Raw genomic sequence first — 15426 nt, forward strand, 5'->3', positions numbered from 1 at the left:
GTGCTCTTCGGAAGTTACATTGGCCTTGATTGTATTCATGTAAAGTCTTTTCCCTGACTGGATAGCATACAAACAAAAGCTTTTCCCTGTACCTCAGTACACGTGAGAATAATAAACTTGGCTAGGAAGGAACTGCAGTTGCTGGTTTATACTGAAGGTCGACACAAAATGCTGGAGTAGCTCAGCGGCCTAGGCAGCATCTCTCGAGAATAGGTGATATTTCAGGTTGGAACCCATCTTCAGACTTGGTTAAATGGATAAGAAGGTTTAAAGGGGTGTGGGTTAAATGTGGGCAAATGGAACTAGACTAGATGGATAATTGGTCAGCATGAATTATCTGGGCTGAAGGGCCTGTTTTCGTGCTATTTCACTGTATAAATTAATATTTATTGATTTGCTCTGTAATAGCAGATCGTACCTATAGGGGACTTGAGCAGTTGGGAGACAGATGTTTGAAAATTTTTTTTTTTAATACATAATATATAGTTATATTGTACTGCGGATGGCAAACTACATTAACTCCATGCATTTACAAAGCAGATTGTGTTCTTTTCTGGCCAGTAGTATTTCATAATGTGTGTTTACTCTTCAGTGGGGCCTGAATACATGTACCTTTTCGAAGTTATTTTCAATATTTATTGCTTGAGTATTGCCATGGTGTTTGAATTCAAGAACATTTCGTTTCATATCAGCTGACTTGGGAAACATGATGCTTGTGGCTATGTGTATTTCTTGTTTGGGGTTTGAAGTAGGATTATGGTGTCAATCGGTGCTAATTTCTTAGCGTTGGCAGAGTGCAACTGTTTTGCAAAATAGTAACTTGCTTCCAGTCAACAACCAGACGAGCAGTAAGTAACGTGGTCTTACCTCAGTGGAGCAATCTATGCAAGCTTTTGACGGAGCAGTTGGCTCGTTAATATAGTTTTGAAGAGCATATTATTCAATGCACGAGTCCAAGGCTAGTAATGTGAGATGAGGCTGGTGGAAAATCAGCATTTCACAAAGTGCTAACGTAAATGAGATTTATGAGCCCAAAGTTTCTTGATCTATGATAAATTGAACTGATATTAATTATTTTATTTTCCTAACATGTCTATAATGGAGCTATGTTTTAGATTTAATTAAAGGACAGTTGGTATTTTACAGATTCCACCAAATTGAACCTCATTTATTCAAGTTATTTGTGGATTGTTCTATCCTATTGTTTGTCAAAGGTACACAAAATTGCTGGAGAAACTCAGCGGGTGCAGCAGCATCTATGGAGCGAAGGAAATAGGCGACGTTTCGGGCCAAAACCCTTCTTCAGACTGATGGGGGTTGGGGGGGGGAGAAGGAAGGGGGGAGGGGAGGAGGAGGAGCCCGAGGTCAGGTGGATGGGAGGGTGGGGAGGAGACAGCTAGAGGGTTAAGGAAGGGGAGGAGACAGCAAGGGCTAGCAAAATTGGGAGAATTCAATGTTAATGCCATCCGGACGCAAAGTCCCCAGGCGGAATATGATGTGCTGTTCCTCCAATTTCCGCTGTTGCTCACTCTGGCAATGGAGGAGACCCAGGACAGAGGTCGGATTGGGAATGGGAGGTGGAGTTGAAGTGCTGAGCCACCGGGAGGTCAGGTTGGTTTATTGTGGACTGAGCGGAGGTGTTCGGCGAAACGATCGCCCAACCTACGCTTAGTCTCTCCGATGTAAATCAGCTGACACCTAGAGCAGCGGATGCAGTAGATGAGGTTGGAGGAGATGCAGGTGAACCTTTGTCGCACCTGGAACGATTGCTTGGGTCCTTGAATGGAGTCGAGGGGGGAGGTGAAGGGACAGGTGTTGCATTTCTTGCGGTTGGTCAATTGTTTGTCAATGTTGCTTAAAAAAGTCCTTGTCTATAGTAATTGAGTTGGACACTTGCTAGGCACCAAGAATTTCCACATTTTGTAGTTTTATGTCATTCATGATGGTGGTGGCGCGACTCACTGTTGCAGAGGCCCCTACAGTGTCTTTTTTTATTTTTTGTCTCGTTAAATGTAGTTAAATGTATTTTTTAATAGTGTTTTTGACTGTGTATATGTGGTGGTGGTGGGGGGGAAACTTGTAAAAATCCCTTCCCTGTACGGGAGACCTGACCTTTTTCCTGTCGGGTCTTCGTTGGGGCCTAGCACCAGGGAGCGGCCTCCAGCCTGAACAACCTGGAGGCTCCAGTCACGGAGCCTGCGGAGCTGCGGACTTACCATAGTGGGGCTGGCCGGCATCGGAGCGTGGGGTGCGGTGGTGATTTGCTACTGCGGCCCGACCACGTAGCCGCAGGTCCGGTGGACTGTCGGGGTATCGGGAGCTCGCGGGTCCGGGTGGAGAGACCGCTTTCTGGAGCTCCCGCAACGCGACTTCTCCCGCCCGTGTCGCGGGGTTGGAACGACTTGGAGCTGGGCCGTACATCGCCCGGCGCGGCTTCATGGCCGTGGGACATTCCAGCGCCCGCCGGGGGCTCCAACTTTGTGACATTTAGACCGGGAGCGGGCCCGTACATCGCCCCGCGCAGCCTAAAAATGGCCGTGGGACATCATCGCCCGCGTGGGGCTTCAACATCGGGAGAAAAAATGGTGCAGGGGAGAGAAAAGACTTTGCTTTCCATCACAGTGGGTTCGCTGTGATGGATGTTTTTGTAAATTGAATTGTGTATATGTCTGTAGGAAATTGTCTTTGCTTGTATGGCTGTGGAAACGGAGTTTCGTTTGAGCCTCATTGAGATTCAGGTGACATGTAATAAATATTGTATATTATATATATTGTTCATGCAAAAGGAATTCTGTCAGTAAAAGAAAATTCCCCACACAGGGGAATAGATTTTTGTTTTGGAATTAAATGTGGAGGAAAGATCTGATTATTGAAAGGACCATTAGTCTCGAGGCAGATGCAGCACCTGGTATGTTATTCTCTTTCCATCCCTTTCCAACAACATTGAGCTTTCCATATGGAATCTTTTAAGGAAATGCAATATTGATGGAACATCTGCAATTCTAATATGGGTAGCCTCCGTTTTGCGTGTAGGGTCGCGTTCCTAGAAAATGGGAAGCCACATCATGTGTCAACTATTGCAAGTTGAGGAAAATATAAATTTTGCTCACTCCATTTTCGTGAGAATTATATGATATTCAATTTGTCCAATTTTTGGTGATTTGTGAGTTCTGTAAGGGCAACTTTCTGTTACCTGGACTGCTGTAACAAGGTCCGAAGAGAGTCCTGATCTGAAACGTCACCTTATCCATGTTCTTCTGAGATGCTGGCTGACTCACTGAGTTATTCCAGCACTTTGTGTTTTTTGGTGTAATATATGGTCTCGTACTGCTGTGTTCTGAAATTTGGACTTCAATAGCAGGTGACTAAGAAATATTTATGAATATTAACAAATAACAAAAACCTATTTGTTGGAGTGTCACAATCATATGCTGAGAGAATGGAGCAGCTGGGCTTGTACACTCTAGGATTTGGAAGGATGAGAGGTGTTCTTATTGAAACATATAAGATTATTAAGGGTTTGGACATGCTAGAGGCAGGAAACATGTTCCCGATGTTCGGGGAGTCCAGAACTAGGCGCCACAGTTTAAGAATAATGGGTAAGCCATTTAGAACGGAGATGAGGAAACACTTTTTCACTCAGAGGTGTGAGTCTGTGGAATTCTCTGCCTCGGAGGGCGATGGAGGCCGGTTCTCTGGATACTTTCATGAGAGAGCTAGATAGGGCTCTTAAAGATAGGGGATATGGGGATAAGGCAGGAACAGGGTACTGATTGCGGATGATCAGATTGAATGGCGATGGTGGCTAAGGGCCGAGTGGCCTACTCCTGCACCTATTGTCTGTAATTAGTTTTTCCAAATACTTTTTTTCATACAGGGATTGCACAGGTGTCTGTAATTTGAATACTGTTTGGTACCAGGAATTTGGGTTGTATTTCAAGCATCAGGAATTTAGGTTGGAAGGAGTTTAGGTTGGGAATAAAGCAGATTAATTTATTCATAAATTCAGTTTTTGCATCTCACTAATGATCTTCAACATTATGAGACTCGTCATATATTGAGGGATTTTAGCTTACTGAAGATTCTTACTGTTTTGTTTTCCTTTTAGCTTGCCTTCACTCGAGATGGACTCTGTGGACTTTGGAATGAAATGGTCAAGGATGGTGAAATTGTTTACACTGGTCCTGAAACAACACAAAATCTCAATGACTCACAGGCATCAAAAGGTAATAATATATCAATGATGTAAATCTAGGATTGTTGATAAATCATGCTTCATAATCTCGCATTTTTTGCCACCAGTTTGGAATGCTCTGTTTTGATGTTGCAAAAACAAATTTTCAAAAATGTTTACAAAAAAATTAGATTAGTTTACAGATATTGGAAGTCATGTGAACCAGATATTCGGCTGACTGGTCATGTAAAAATGAATTTTCACTAGCTCTGCTAGTTTGGAGAAAAAATTGATTTCATCATTATTTTTCTTTCTAAGAGGTGTTAGATATTAAACCCCTCATTAGATAATCTGTCATAGAATTTAGAGCATGGAAATAGGCCATTCATCCTAACTCCTCTGCACTGATCAATGGATACTTTTCCAATTAGTCCAAGTGCTGGGTGATCAGATTAACATGGGAAGACAATCCTAATGCTCATCTTGAAATTTTTTAAATGCCGCCAGTGATCCATCATCAACTACACTCAGGCAGTGCTTGCCAGGACCTCCCACTGTCTGTGTGAAGAAGGTTCCCTTCAGATTCTCTTTAAATCTTTCCTCCTTACTCTAAATCTATGCCCTCTATTTTTATTTACCTCCGATATGGGGGAAGGTTTTCCTGCAGTTGACCATACTTATACCCATCATAATTTTACGCACTTCAGTCGTGTCACCTTTAAACTTTCTATTCTTCTGAGAGAACAGACTCATCTTCTCCAGACTTTATTTGTAACTGAACTGCTGCATCCCGGGCAATATTTTGGTGACTCTCCTTTGCACCTCAAGCGTTATTGTATTGTATTGTATTCAAATTTATTGTCATTGTCTCAATTTGAGACAATGAAATGAATTTCCCTTACAGGCAGTATCATAAAAAAAATCACAAAAAAAATAATAAAAATAAATAATAAATAACATTAAAAATAAAATTGAAATTGAATTAAAAAAAAAAAAAAAAAAAAAAAAAAAAAAAAAAAAAAAAAAAATGACCACCATGCTCTCTAGACCTTTTTAAGTGGTTGGGTCAATTGATGGGAGTGTAGTTAATGATTTAATTTGTCGAAATTAAGATAATTTATATGAAAATAGTTCTTTTTTTAACCGATAAATTAAAAAAGAACTGTTAAACCAGATACGGAAATTACAGGAGATGGATACAAAGTGCCGGAGTAACTCAGCGGGTCATGCAGCATTTCTGGAGAAAAAGGATGGGTGACGTTGTGGGTCGGGATCATTCTTCTGAAGTTCTGTAGTCTAAAGAAGGGTCCCGACCTGAAGCGCCACCCATCCTTTTTCTCCAGAGATGCTGCCTGACCTCCGAGTTACTCCAGCACTTTGTGTCTATCTTCGGTATAAACCAGCATCTGCAGTTCCTTTCCACACACTGAAATTACAGGTATGGGCTTCCATTTAAGTAATACAATATAATATAATTGATAGTAACAAAATATACAATCAAAATTGATGTCTGTGATAATGATGAGGACAGTGGTGATTTGTTGAGTTTTAAAAACTTTTTTTCTTCTTATCCCAGAGGACAACAATGAATTTCAGGCTGGCTCAAAGAAGGATGACCAGAATGACAAAGAGAAAAAAGAGGAAGAAACACCAACATCCATGTATAGAGCCAAGTCGATCATTGAATCATGGGTTTGGGGCAGGCAGCCAGGTACATATCACCTGAATTACAAAACATGTTTTCTAAACTTAAATTACAAGCATACATTGTAATGTTATCAATCCATGGTATTTCTTTGATTTTTCATTGCATTTGCATACAACTTAGCGTAATAATTTTCTGACTTTTTTAATATAAAAATTCTTAAAGATTATGATTGCTTTCATATTTAACGTCACTATTTATATTTAAAGACAATTGTATTTAAACTATCATGTGACATAGTAATTGGTTGTGCACACAGTTTTAAAATTGGTTCTCAGTAATAAGTTCAACCTTCCTAAATATATTAAGAATAATGGGTTTTAATCACTCATGAGATGTAAGCATTGCTGGCATGTTGATCAATTTATGCCCATGCTGTTTGGCCTTCAGAGCATAGTTGTAAACTGTCTTGTTGATGTACTGTAGTCCTTGGGTACAACTACAAAGCCTCAAATAAGATGAGCTTGTGATGAAGAAATTATCCTATGTTTTTAGACCTGGACTGGTATGAGATAAGGACTGCCGGTCACATCCTTTTGAGATCAGTGTTTTCAGGTTAGGAAGCGTTTTAAGAGCCTTTTGCTGCTGCAGCCACATGGTGCTGGTAGTGGAGAGTGGGAAGTGCAGGATGGATAGTGTGTCACTTAAGCACGCTGCTTTATTTGTATTATGTTAAGCTGCTTGAGGCTTTTCAGGTGCATAAATCCAGGCAAGTGAGGCGTAGTTGATCAGAATTGTTCACCAAATTTGCATCCTTTCAGTTTCCTTCATTAGAACTGTTTCTGAACTGATGACACTGGAAGCATTGCAGTACTTAACACATCTGATGTATCAAGGGCCTGTCGCACTTACGTGTCCTTGGCACGCAAATTACGCGACCTCGCGGTCGCGTTGAGGCGTACGGGCATCATATGGTCGCGCGGGGCCAGTCCCACTTAGAAGCACGGAGGGGTATGTAATTGTGCGCGACATCTCCCGGGGCTCTGAAATTTTTGTAGTGAACTAAATCTTCGCGCGCCAATGGCCTGTCGTGGAACTGACGGCCAAAGTGGGACAGGCCCAAGATCCTGTCGAGACGCAACGTCTCGCCTTCAACAGCAGCAGAAGCAGGCAAACGATCGCCGAACTCGGCCTGGGACTCACGGCCATTGTGGTCCGGATCTGCCCCCACTTCTACTCCCAGAGCGGGGCCAAGAAAATTGAAAATAGACACAAAATGCTGGAGTAACTCAGTGGGACCGGCAGCATCTCTGGAGAGAAGCAATGGGTGATGTTTCGGGTCAAGACCTTTCTTTTCAGACTGAAGAAGAATCTCGACACGAAACGTCACCCATTGCTTCTCTCCAGAGATGCTGCCGGTCCCGCTGAGTTACTCCAGCTTTGTGTCTATCTTCAAATGACGTCACTCGCTCCAGACGGTTGTGTGTACGCATGAAATCATGCCCGACCTTTGCAGGACCGTCGCTCCTCAATGCCACCACGAGGTCGCGACCAAGGACACGTAAGTGGGACAGGCCCTTAACTTGTAAAGTTATCATCTTTTAAACCGATTCAGGAAACTGATTTCTGTGTTTGATGTATTAAAATCCAGCACTCTGCTTTGTAACCAAGGATTATGATGGTTGATTCATTCTTGTTGCCATTGGGTTATGACTGGTGTAAAGAATACAATTGTTTTTTTTTTTTTTAAGATGCCTGTGTCTATTTTTACTACCCATGACCATTATCCAGGACATTCTTCAGCTCCACCTGATATGCCATAGTCGCTGCTCAATCTGTTTTACCTCATTATCTGCGAACCTTCCAATTTCATTTAGATTCTTGGATTTGTGCCTTTGTACCACTGCTTCCATAAGACATGGGAGCAGAATTAGGCTACCAGGCCCTTCGAGTCTAATCTGCCATCCAATCATGGCTGAACTATTTTTCTCTTCCAATGTTATTCTCTTGCCTTCTCCCCATAACATTTGTCGTCCTTCCTAATCAAAAACCCATCATTCTTCACTTTAAAAATACCCAATGTCATAGACTCCTGCCATGGTCTGTGGCAATGAATTCCACAGATTCACCACCCTTTGGCTAAATTCCTCCACATCTCCATTGTAAAGATACTACTTTTTATTCAGAGGCTGTGTTTTCTGGCTGTAGACTCTCAAACTTCTTTTCAAAGTCAGCTTTATCTTGCCCTACCATTATCTGGTAGGTTTCAATGCATATCCCCCTCAAGTCCTGCAAGTACATGCCCAGAGCCTTCAAATGCTCCTTGTACATTATCATTCCTGGGTTTCATTAACTTTAGTTCAGTTTAGAGATACACCGTGTCAACACCGGACAATAATCACTCGTACGCTAGTTCTACCCTACACGCTTGGGTCAATTTATAGAAGCCAATTAACATACAAACCTGAACGACTTTGGAAAGTGGGAGGAAACCAGAACACCCGGAGAAAAACCCATATGGCCATTGGGAGAACGTACAAACTCTGTACGTACAGCACCTGTAGTCAAGATTGTACCTGTGTTTGGTGCTGTAAAGCAGCAATTCTACCGTTGTGCCACTGTGCCGCCCTACATCCAAGCATGTGCAGTGATTTAACTGGAATAAATAGTTTTTCAAGATTTACGTTATCATAACCTCTTTGATTATATGAACCAAATTTGTTTTAATGAAAGTTGTGCTATTTTTTAATCTCTCCTTGTGATCAACAACAGCATGCTCGGTCTTATTGTAGGGACTATGTTCTATTCCACTGTACAGGTGATCCTAAAATGATACATGACTGGGGGACAATTATAATCAATGGTTCATATTATAAACATTTCCTAGCCATAAAATTTGAATCCCAGATGTATTTTGCAATGTATCTTTTTGCCTCTATTCTCTTAAGGGTTAATGGCCATGATCTATTGCTTGCTCGGATAGGGCCATAGTTTGAGTATAGGCAACCCCTATGTGACGGTGGTGGGTGGCTGTCTTGGGGATGTGAGATATGAAGGTGCTTGACATCGATGTGGAGTTCAGCGAGAGTCTTGCAGCTGACCACACAACGTGGAGAGGTATCCTGAACCAACATCTCAAAACGGGGGAAGACAAGCGTGCACGCAGAAAGGAGCGCAGCAACTTCGACAAACCAGCGACCACGCACAAATGTGACAGAGACTGTCACTCCCCGCATTGGTCCCTTCAGCCACAAGCGACGCTGCTCCACCCGAGGTTTGGAGCAAGCAGCAAACAACTAGGATGCATCACCCATAGTCGGTCATGACCGAGGGGGGGGCCTACATAAGGGTGGTTGTAATGGGGTTGTGTTCCTAGAATGTGGTTCATATCACAATTTTCTCTAATGTGTCATCTGCATATGTATCAAGAAATGCAAGTTGGGGGGAAAAGGTTTTTTATAAAAATTCTACCGAATCTTCATAATGCTAGCTGGTTTCTCTCCATGTTTTTACCTTTGCTTTAGATAATCAAAATTAACTAAACAGAGGGACCTTTATATGGGTGTTTGCCTGGCAAAGGGTGTGATATTATTTTAGTCAGATACTATCTGTTCATTGAATTTTGTTTTGCTGTGTAAGTGCCCTGAGCATTGCTTAGTTCATGTAAACATGAAGTTCTCCAAATGGGGATGATAAGCAGCTGCCTGTTGTGCAATTGAGGCACAAGACCAGCCTGGGTGATTAGGCCAGTTAAAATATTGCTGTCATACTGCTCCATATTATTGGCCCTGCAAAAACTTGCATGGGGTATTTTAAGTTGCAATCGACTTCTGTTAATTTACGTTCTGGCTAAAAAGGGGATGGTGAGAATCTGTTTTGGTTAAGGCAACCATCGGTAATTTTCAAGGCAAACCATTAACCTAATTTTAATTACATTGCTTTAAATTACATTCTTTTTAATACTTGTTGATCAGGTTGTTTTAATTTTCCACAAACAGTTTTGAACTTTGATCCAATAAACTGAAAGTTCAGACCCAAGCCTGGAGTACTGATGTGTGGAAATCATTTGGAAAATGCTTTACAGGGAGAAGCTTATTTTGGACAGTTCATTGGTGACTTTTAGCAGGTTGGCAGTAGGATTAGTAGGTTGAGCCTTTAATCACCTAGAAACTTAATGAATAATTAAGCACAAATATGAAAGGGATATTTATAACCTGTTTATAGTAAGTACAAAGGAACACAGCTTGTATTGCGTTATCAGGATAAAAGGCCAAACTCCATTTCCCTGGTAGTATTAGTGGGTGATTTCAACTACAATAGACAATAGACAATAGGTGCAGGAGTAGGCCATTCGGTCCTTCGAGCCAGCTCCGCCATTCAATGTGATCATGGCTGATCATCCCCAATCAGTACCCTGTTCCTGCCTTCTCCTCATATCCCCTGACTCTGCTATTCTTAAGAGCCCTATCTAGCTCTCTCTTGAAAGTATCCAGAGAACCTGCCTCCACTGCCGTCTGAGGCAGAAACTTCTCTAATATTGACTGCATATCCCATTGTGTAAACTGATTAAATTGGGTGGAATTTGTTAATTATGCAAGATAGCTTCCTTAATATAGAGGGCCTTACCAGAGAGTGCGCAACATTAGACCTCTTAGGAAATGGGCTGGGGCAAGTGATCGAGTGTCTGTGGGGGAGTGTTTTGAGACCGGTGATCATAATTCTATTAGTTTTAAAGTAGTTAGGGAGAAGGATACATAGAAAATAGATGCAGGAGTAGGCCAATCGGCCCTTCGAGCCAGCACCACCATTCAATGTGATCATGGCTGATCATACACAATCAGTACCCCGTTCCTGCCTTCTCCCTATATCCCTTGATTCCACTAGCCCTAAGAGTTCTTCTAACTCTCTTTTGCATGCATCCAGTGAATTGGCCTCCACTGCCATCCGAGGCAGAGAATTCCACAAATTCACAACTCTCTGGGTGAAAGTTTTTCCTCATCTCAGTTCCAAATGGCCTACCCCTTATTCTTGAACTCTGCCCACTGGTTCTGGACTCTCCCAACATTGGGAACATGTTTCCTGCATCCAGCTTGTCCAATCCCTTAATTTTATGTTACTATAAGATATCCTCTCATCCTTCTAAATTCCAGTGAATTCAAGCCCAGTCGTTCCATTCTTCCATCATTTGACAGTCCTGCCATCCCAGGAATTATCCTTGTGAACCTACGCTGCACTCCTTCAATAGCAAGAATGTCCTTCCTCAAATTAGGAGACCAAAACTGCGCACAGTACTCCAGGTGTGGTCTCACCAGGGCCCTGTACAACTGCTGAAGGACCTCTTTGCTCCTATACTCAAATCCTCTTGTTATGATGGCCAACATGCCATTAGATTTCTTCACTGCCTGCTGTGCCTACATGCTTACTTTCAGTGACTGATGTACAAGGACACCCAGGTCTCATTGCACTTCCCCATTCACCTTGTTTTTGCCACCAAAGTGGATAACCTCACATTTATCCACATAGGATAGGACTGGACTTGGATTGAGTCAGGATGAATATAAAAAAACAGATACTATTATGACATTAAAAAGATATTTTAACAGATATATGGGGAAAAAAATGGGTTCAAAGGGCTATGGACCTAATACAGGCAAATGGGAACAGCCTCGTATGCCAACATGATTTAATTTTGTTTAGAGATACAGCGCGGAACCAGGCCCTTCGGCCTACCGAGTCGGCGCCGACCAGTGATCCCCGCACTAACATTATTCTACTTGCACTAGGGACAATTTACACATACACCAAGCCAATTAACCTACATACCTGTACGTCTTTGGGGTGTGTGAGGAAACCGACGATCTTGGAGAAAACTCATGCAGGTCGCGGGCAGAATGTACAAATTCCATACAGACAGCACCCGTAGTTGGGTTTGAACGCGGGTCTCCGGTGCTGCAAGCGCTGTAAGGCTGCAACTCTATCTCTGCGCCACCGTGCCGCACATGATTGTGGGTTGAAGGGCCTGTTTATGTGCTGTATAGCTCAATGATGTGCTATCTGTTAACTATGGGTTTTGTAGGCACATGCAATGTAGTTGTGGGGTACTCTGAGAACATGCGTTCATTGACTTGTTTGCAAAAAGATAGAAAACATTTTCATGAATGAAATCGTATTTGATCCTGCAGATATTCATGTTTGTATGATTGGACTGATCAGAGTTTTGGCAGAATGTGTAGGGCACATGCCTAGGGCATCAGCCCACCATGTTTGTGCTGGCTATAAAAGTACCTATTTGTACTAATGCCATTGTGCAGCACTTTGCTCATGTTCTTCGTGACATTTTAATCGCATGTCTAAATACAGGTGCACAACCTTTTATCCGAAGTTCCAAATAACGAAAAGCTCTGAATAGCGGACATTTTCTCGGTCCTTGAAAAAAGGTCCTTGAAGACGTTCACCGAGGGCGGCCCGCAGAGGTGACAGCGGAACCTCCGGTCGGTCCTCGAAGAAAGGGGAACTAAATCCCCATTCATAAAAGAGAAAGTGAGGGTATATTGCGCGGGAGGGTTAATAATTGACAATCTGCTGCTGTCTGCCCGCTGATTTAAAAAAGTTCCCACGGTAGACTCACGATACACAGTGTATCGTGAGTCTTGCGTGGGAACTTTTTAACTCAGCGGGCAGGTAGCAGCAGATTGTTGCTCCCTTCAGTTTCACCCCACCCACACCCCTCTGCTTCCCGGCCATGTGTGTGACCCCTTCCCTCCCCTCTCCAGCTCCCCGCTCATTGCACCGGCGCGGGGGCTTTGCACTGTCTTCACGTCGGAGCTAGTGCCAGTCACCGGAGACGTCAGGACCAACGGGACACCGGCCCCCAGGCCCACTGCAAGCACGGAGATCCCAGAGACCCACAGCCAGCAGCAGCCCAGCCCCGCTCCAACTCCAGAGGAACACGCTCCCCGTAGGGACAGAAGCTGATGGTGTGCAAAGTGCATCTTGGTCTTGGGGTTGCGGATGAGGGGGCGCAGCTCGGGCTGTGACGTCTCCGGCCACCCCACTGTACAGGAGCTGAGACTGGGAACTGTGCCGCCCTTGCAGGTGAGCAGGAGAATGGGGTTGTTTGCAGTTGCATAGGGAGGGGGCAAGGGCGGTAAAGTTCCCAGTCTCAGCTCCATTCCAGGGGGGTGACCGGAGACGTCAGGACCAACGGGACACCGACTGCAAGCACGGAGATCCCAGAGACTCACAGCCAGCAGCAACTCTAGCCCAGCCCAGCCCTGCTCCAACTCCAGAGGAACCCGGGTTGTGGATGAGGGGGCGCAGCTCGGGCTGTGGGCGAACTGGCACTTGTCGCTGTAGCGGCCCATCGGGGAGCGGGTTCTTGTTGGTCCTGACGTCTCCGGCCATCCACCTGGACAGGAGCTGAGAGACGTCAGGATCACCAGAAGCCGCTCCCCGATGCGCCGCTACGGCGATGTGGCAATTCGCCCACAGCCCGAGCTACGCCCCCTCATCGGGACATCGACCCCCAGGCCCACTGCAAGCACGGAGATCCCAGAGACTCACAGCCAGCAACAACTCTAGCCCAGCCCCGCTCCAACTCCAGAGGAACTCGGGTTGCGGATGAGGGGGCGCAGCTCAGGCTGTGGGCGAACTGCCACTTGTCGCCGTAGCGGCCCATCGGGGAGCGGATTCCTCTGGAGTTGGAGGGACAGGGAGACACAGCGGCTTTTGAGAATGGTGGGCAATCACTTCCAAAGTTCTGCCCACACAGTCAGTACACCTCTCCTACACTTGTCTCCCGCACTAAGATCATCTCGCAGAGAATGATCCCAGCCTAACCCTCCCTATTCTCTCCTATTCTGCAAGAAAAAACTACATTGAAGACTCAAACTCGCGATTGAGTAACTGCCGGGATCGAGGCGCAAACTCGCGACCTTGCGGATATAAGCCGAGCACTCTACCACTACGCTAAAAATCTTCCATTCCGAAAGCCGAAAAATTCTGAATTACGAAAAGTGTCTGGTCCCAAGGCTTTCGGATAAAAGGTTGTGCACCTGTACTGTGAGGGCACTTGTCTCCTCCAGAGTCTAGCAGTGTGTTCCAGATTTCAACTACCCTCTAAGTTCTTCAAACTACCTCTCAATCTCGTGTTCTTGAAACATAGAAATAGAAATTAGGTGCAGGAGTAGGCCATTCGGCCCTTCGAGCCTGCACCGCTGCATTGAAGTAAGTCAATGCTCTCTGGTTCTAGTCACCTTGACTTAAATGGAAATCTTTCCTATTGTTTACCTTATCATATTTTCTCATCATTTTTTTATACCTTGGTCTTCCACTCCATGAAGACAAACCCAGCACATCCAGTCTGCTCATCACTTAAATGCTGCATCCCAGGTAACACCCTGGTCAATCTCCTTTTCACCCATTTCAGGGTAGTTATATCTTTCCTTTCATCGGTGACCAGAACTGCACACTGCACTCCAGCTCCATGCCATCCTAATATTTTATTGTTTGTTCCCTAACCTTTCCCTCTTGGTATTCCATGCCCTTGATAGTGAAGGCAAGTTTCCTATCTGCTAGCTTACCCATTTTTGTCCTGCTGCCTGGAGGGTCTTTCTGTTCCATAGTGATTCCTAGGATCCTCTTTTTCTTATACTCTAGACTTATTGGTCCTCCCAAAATGTATTGCCTACATTTTTTCGGGATTAAATTCTATTTGATGTATTTAACAAATTTCACCCAATTTAATCAGTTCACACAATGGGATATGCAGTCAATATTAGGGAAGTTTCTGCCTCAGAGGGCGGTGGAGGCAGGTTCTCTGGATGCTTCCAAGAGAGAGCTAGATAGGGCTCTTAAGAATAGCAGAGTCGGGGGGTATGGGGAGAAGGCAGGAACATGGTACTGATTGGGGATGAGCAGCCATGATCACATTGAAAGGCAGAGCTGGCTCGAAGGACCGAATGGCCTACTCCTGCACCTGTTGTCTAAATATGTTAAATATGTCCAAGATAGCTTCCTTAATATAGAAGGCCCTGCCAGAGAGCGTGCATCATCAGACCTCTTAGGAAATGGGGTGGGGCAAGTGACCGAGTGTCTGTTTTTCCTCATCTCAGTTCCATATACCATCTGATGTGTTTTGTACTACAGTCAACGATGACTTTCATCATTCTTGATAACAATACCAACCTTTGTTACCAGTGAACTTGCTAATTATACTTCCTCTTTTCACAATCAGATTGTTCCTGTATATACCAAATAGCAAGAGCCTCAGCACTGATCCCTGCAGTATACCACTGGTCACAAACTTCCGATCAACCAAACAACCTTGGCCATCAAACACTATCTCGCATTATTAATCCATTATTGCATCCATTTTGCCCTGGATTCTTTAGGTTCTTCTATTTTAGACCAGTCTCTCACATGGGACCACGTCAAAGGCCTCACTGAAGGACATAAATGGCATAGATAGCATTACTGTCCTTGACGTAACTCCTTGTTTCAGTCAAATTATCAAACCACCCCCATTTAACAGCCACGAAGATTACGGAGAGTCGGTTTGTCAAGGAAGACTCTCTAACTTCTACAGGTGCACAGTAGAGAGCATGCT

The 15426-nt window shown here is 44.1% G+C and overlaps 1 protein-coding gene across 3 annotated transcripts in view; it reads left to right on the forward strand.

The window, feature by feature from the left end:
- herc2 (HECT and RLD domain containing E3 ubiquitin protein ligase 2) overlaps positions 1 to 15426 on the forward strand; it is a 192596-nt gene that overhangs the window by 21420 nt on the left and 155750 nt on the right. For all 3 annotated transcript variants that reach the window (XM_055636505.1, XM_055636506.1, XM_055636507.1), the window contains exons 2-3: positions 4109 to 4226; positions 5751 to 5885. In XM_055636505.1, coding sequence (XP_055492480.1) covers positions 4109 to 4226; positions 5751 to 5885 — 253 coding nt within the window. The remainder of the gene's footprint in view (positions 1 to 4108; positions 4227 to 5750; positions 5886 to 15426) is intronic.

This window comes from Leucoraja erinacea, chromosome 6, assembly GCF_028641065.1.
Source record: "Leucoraja erinacea ecotype New England chromosome 6, Leri_hhj_1, whole genome shotgun sequence".
Taxonomy (NCBI): Eukaryota; Metazoa; Chordata; class Chondrichthyes; order Rajiformes; family Rajidae; genus Leucoraja; species Leucoraja erinaceus.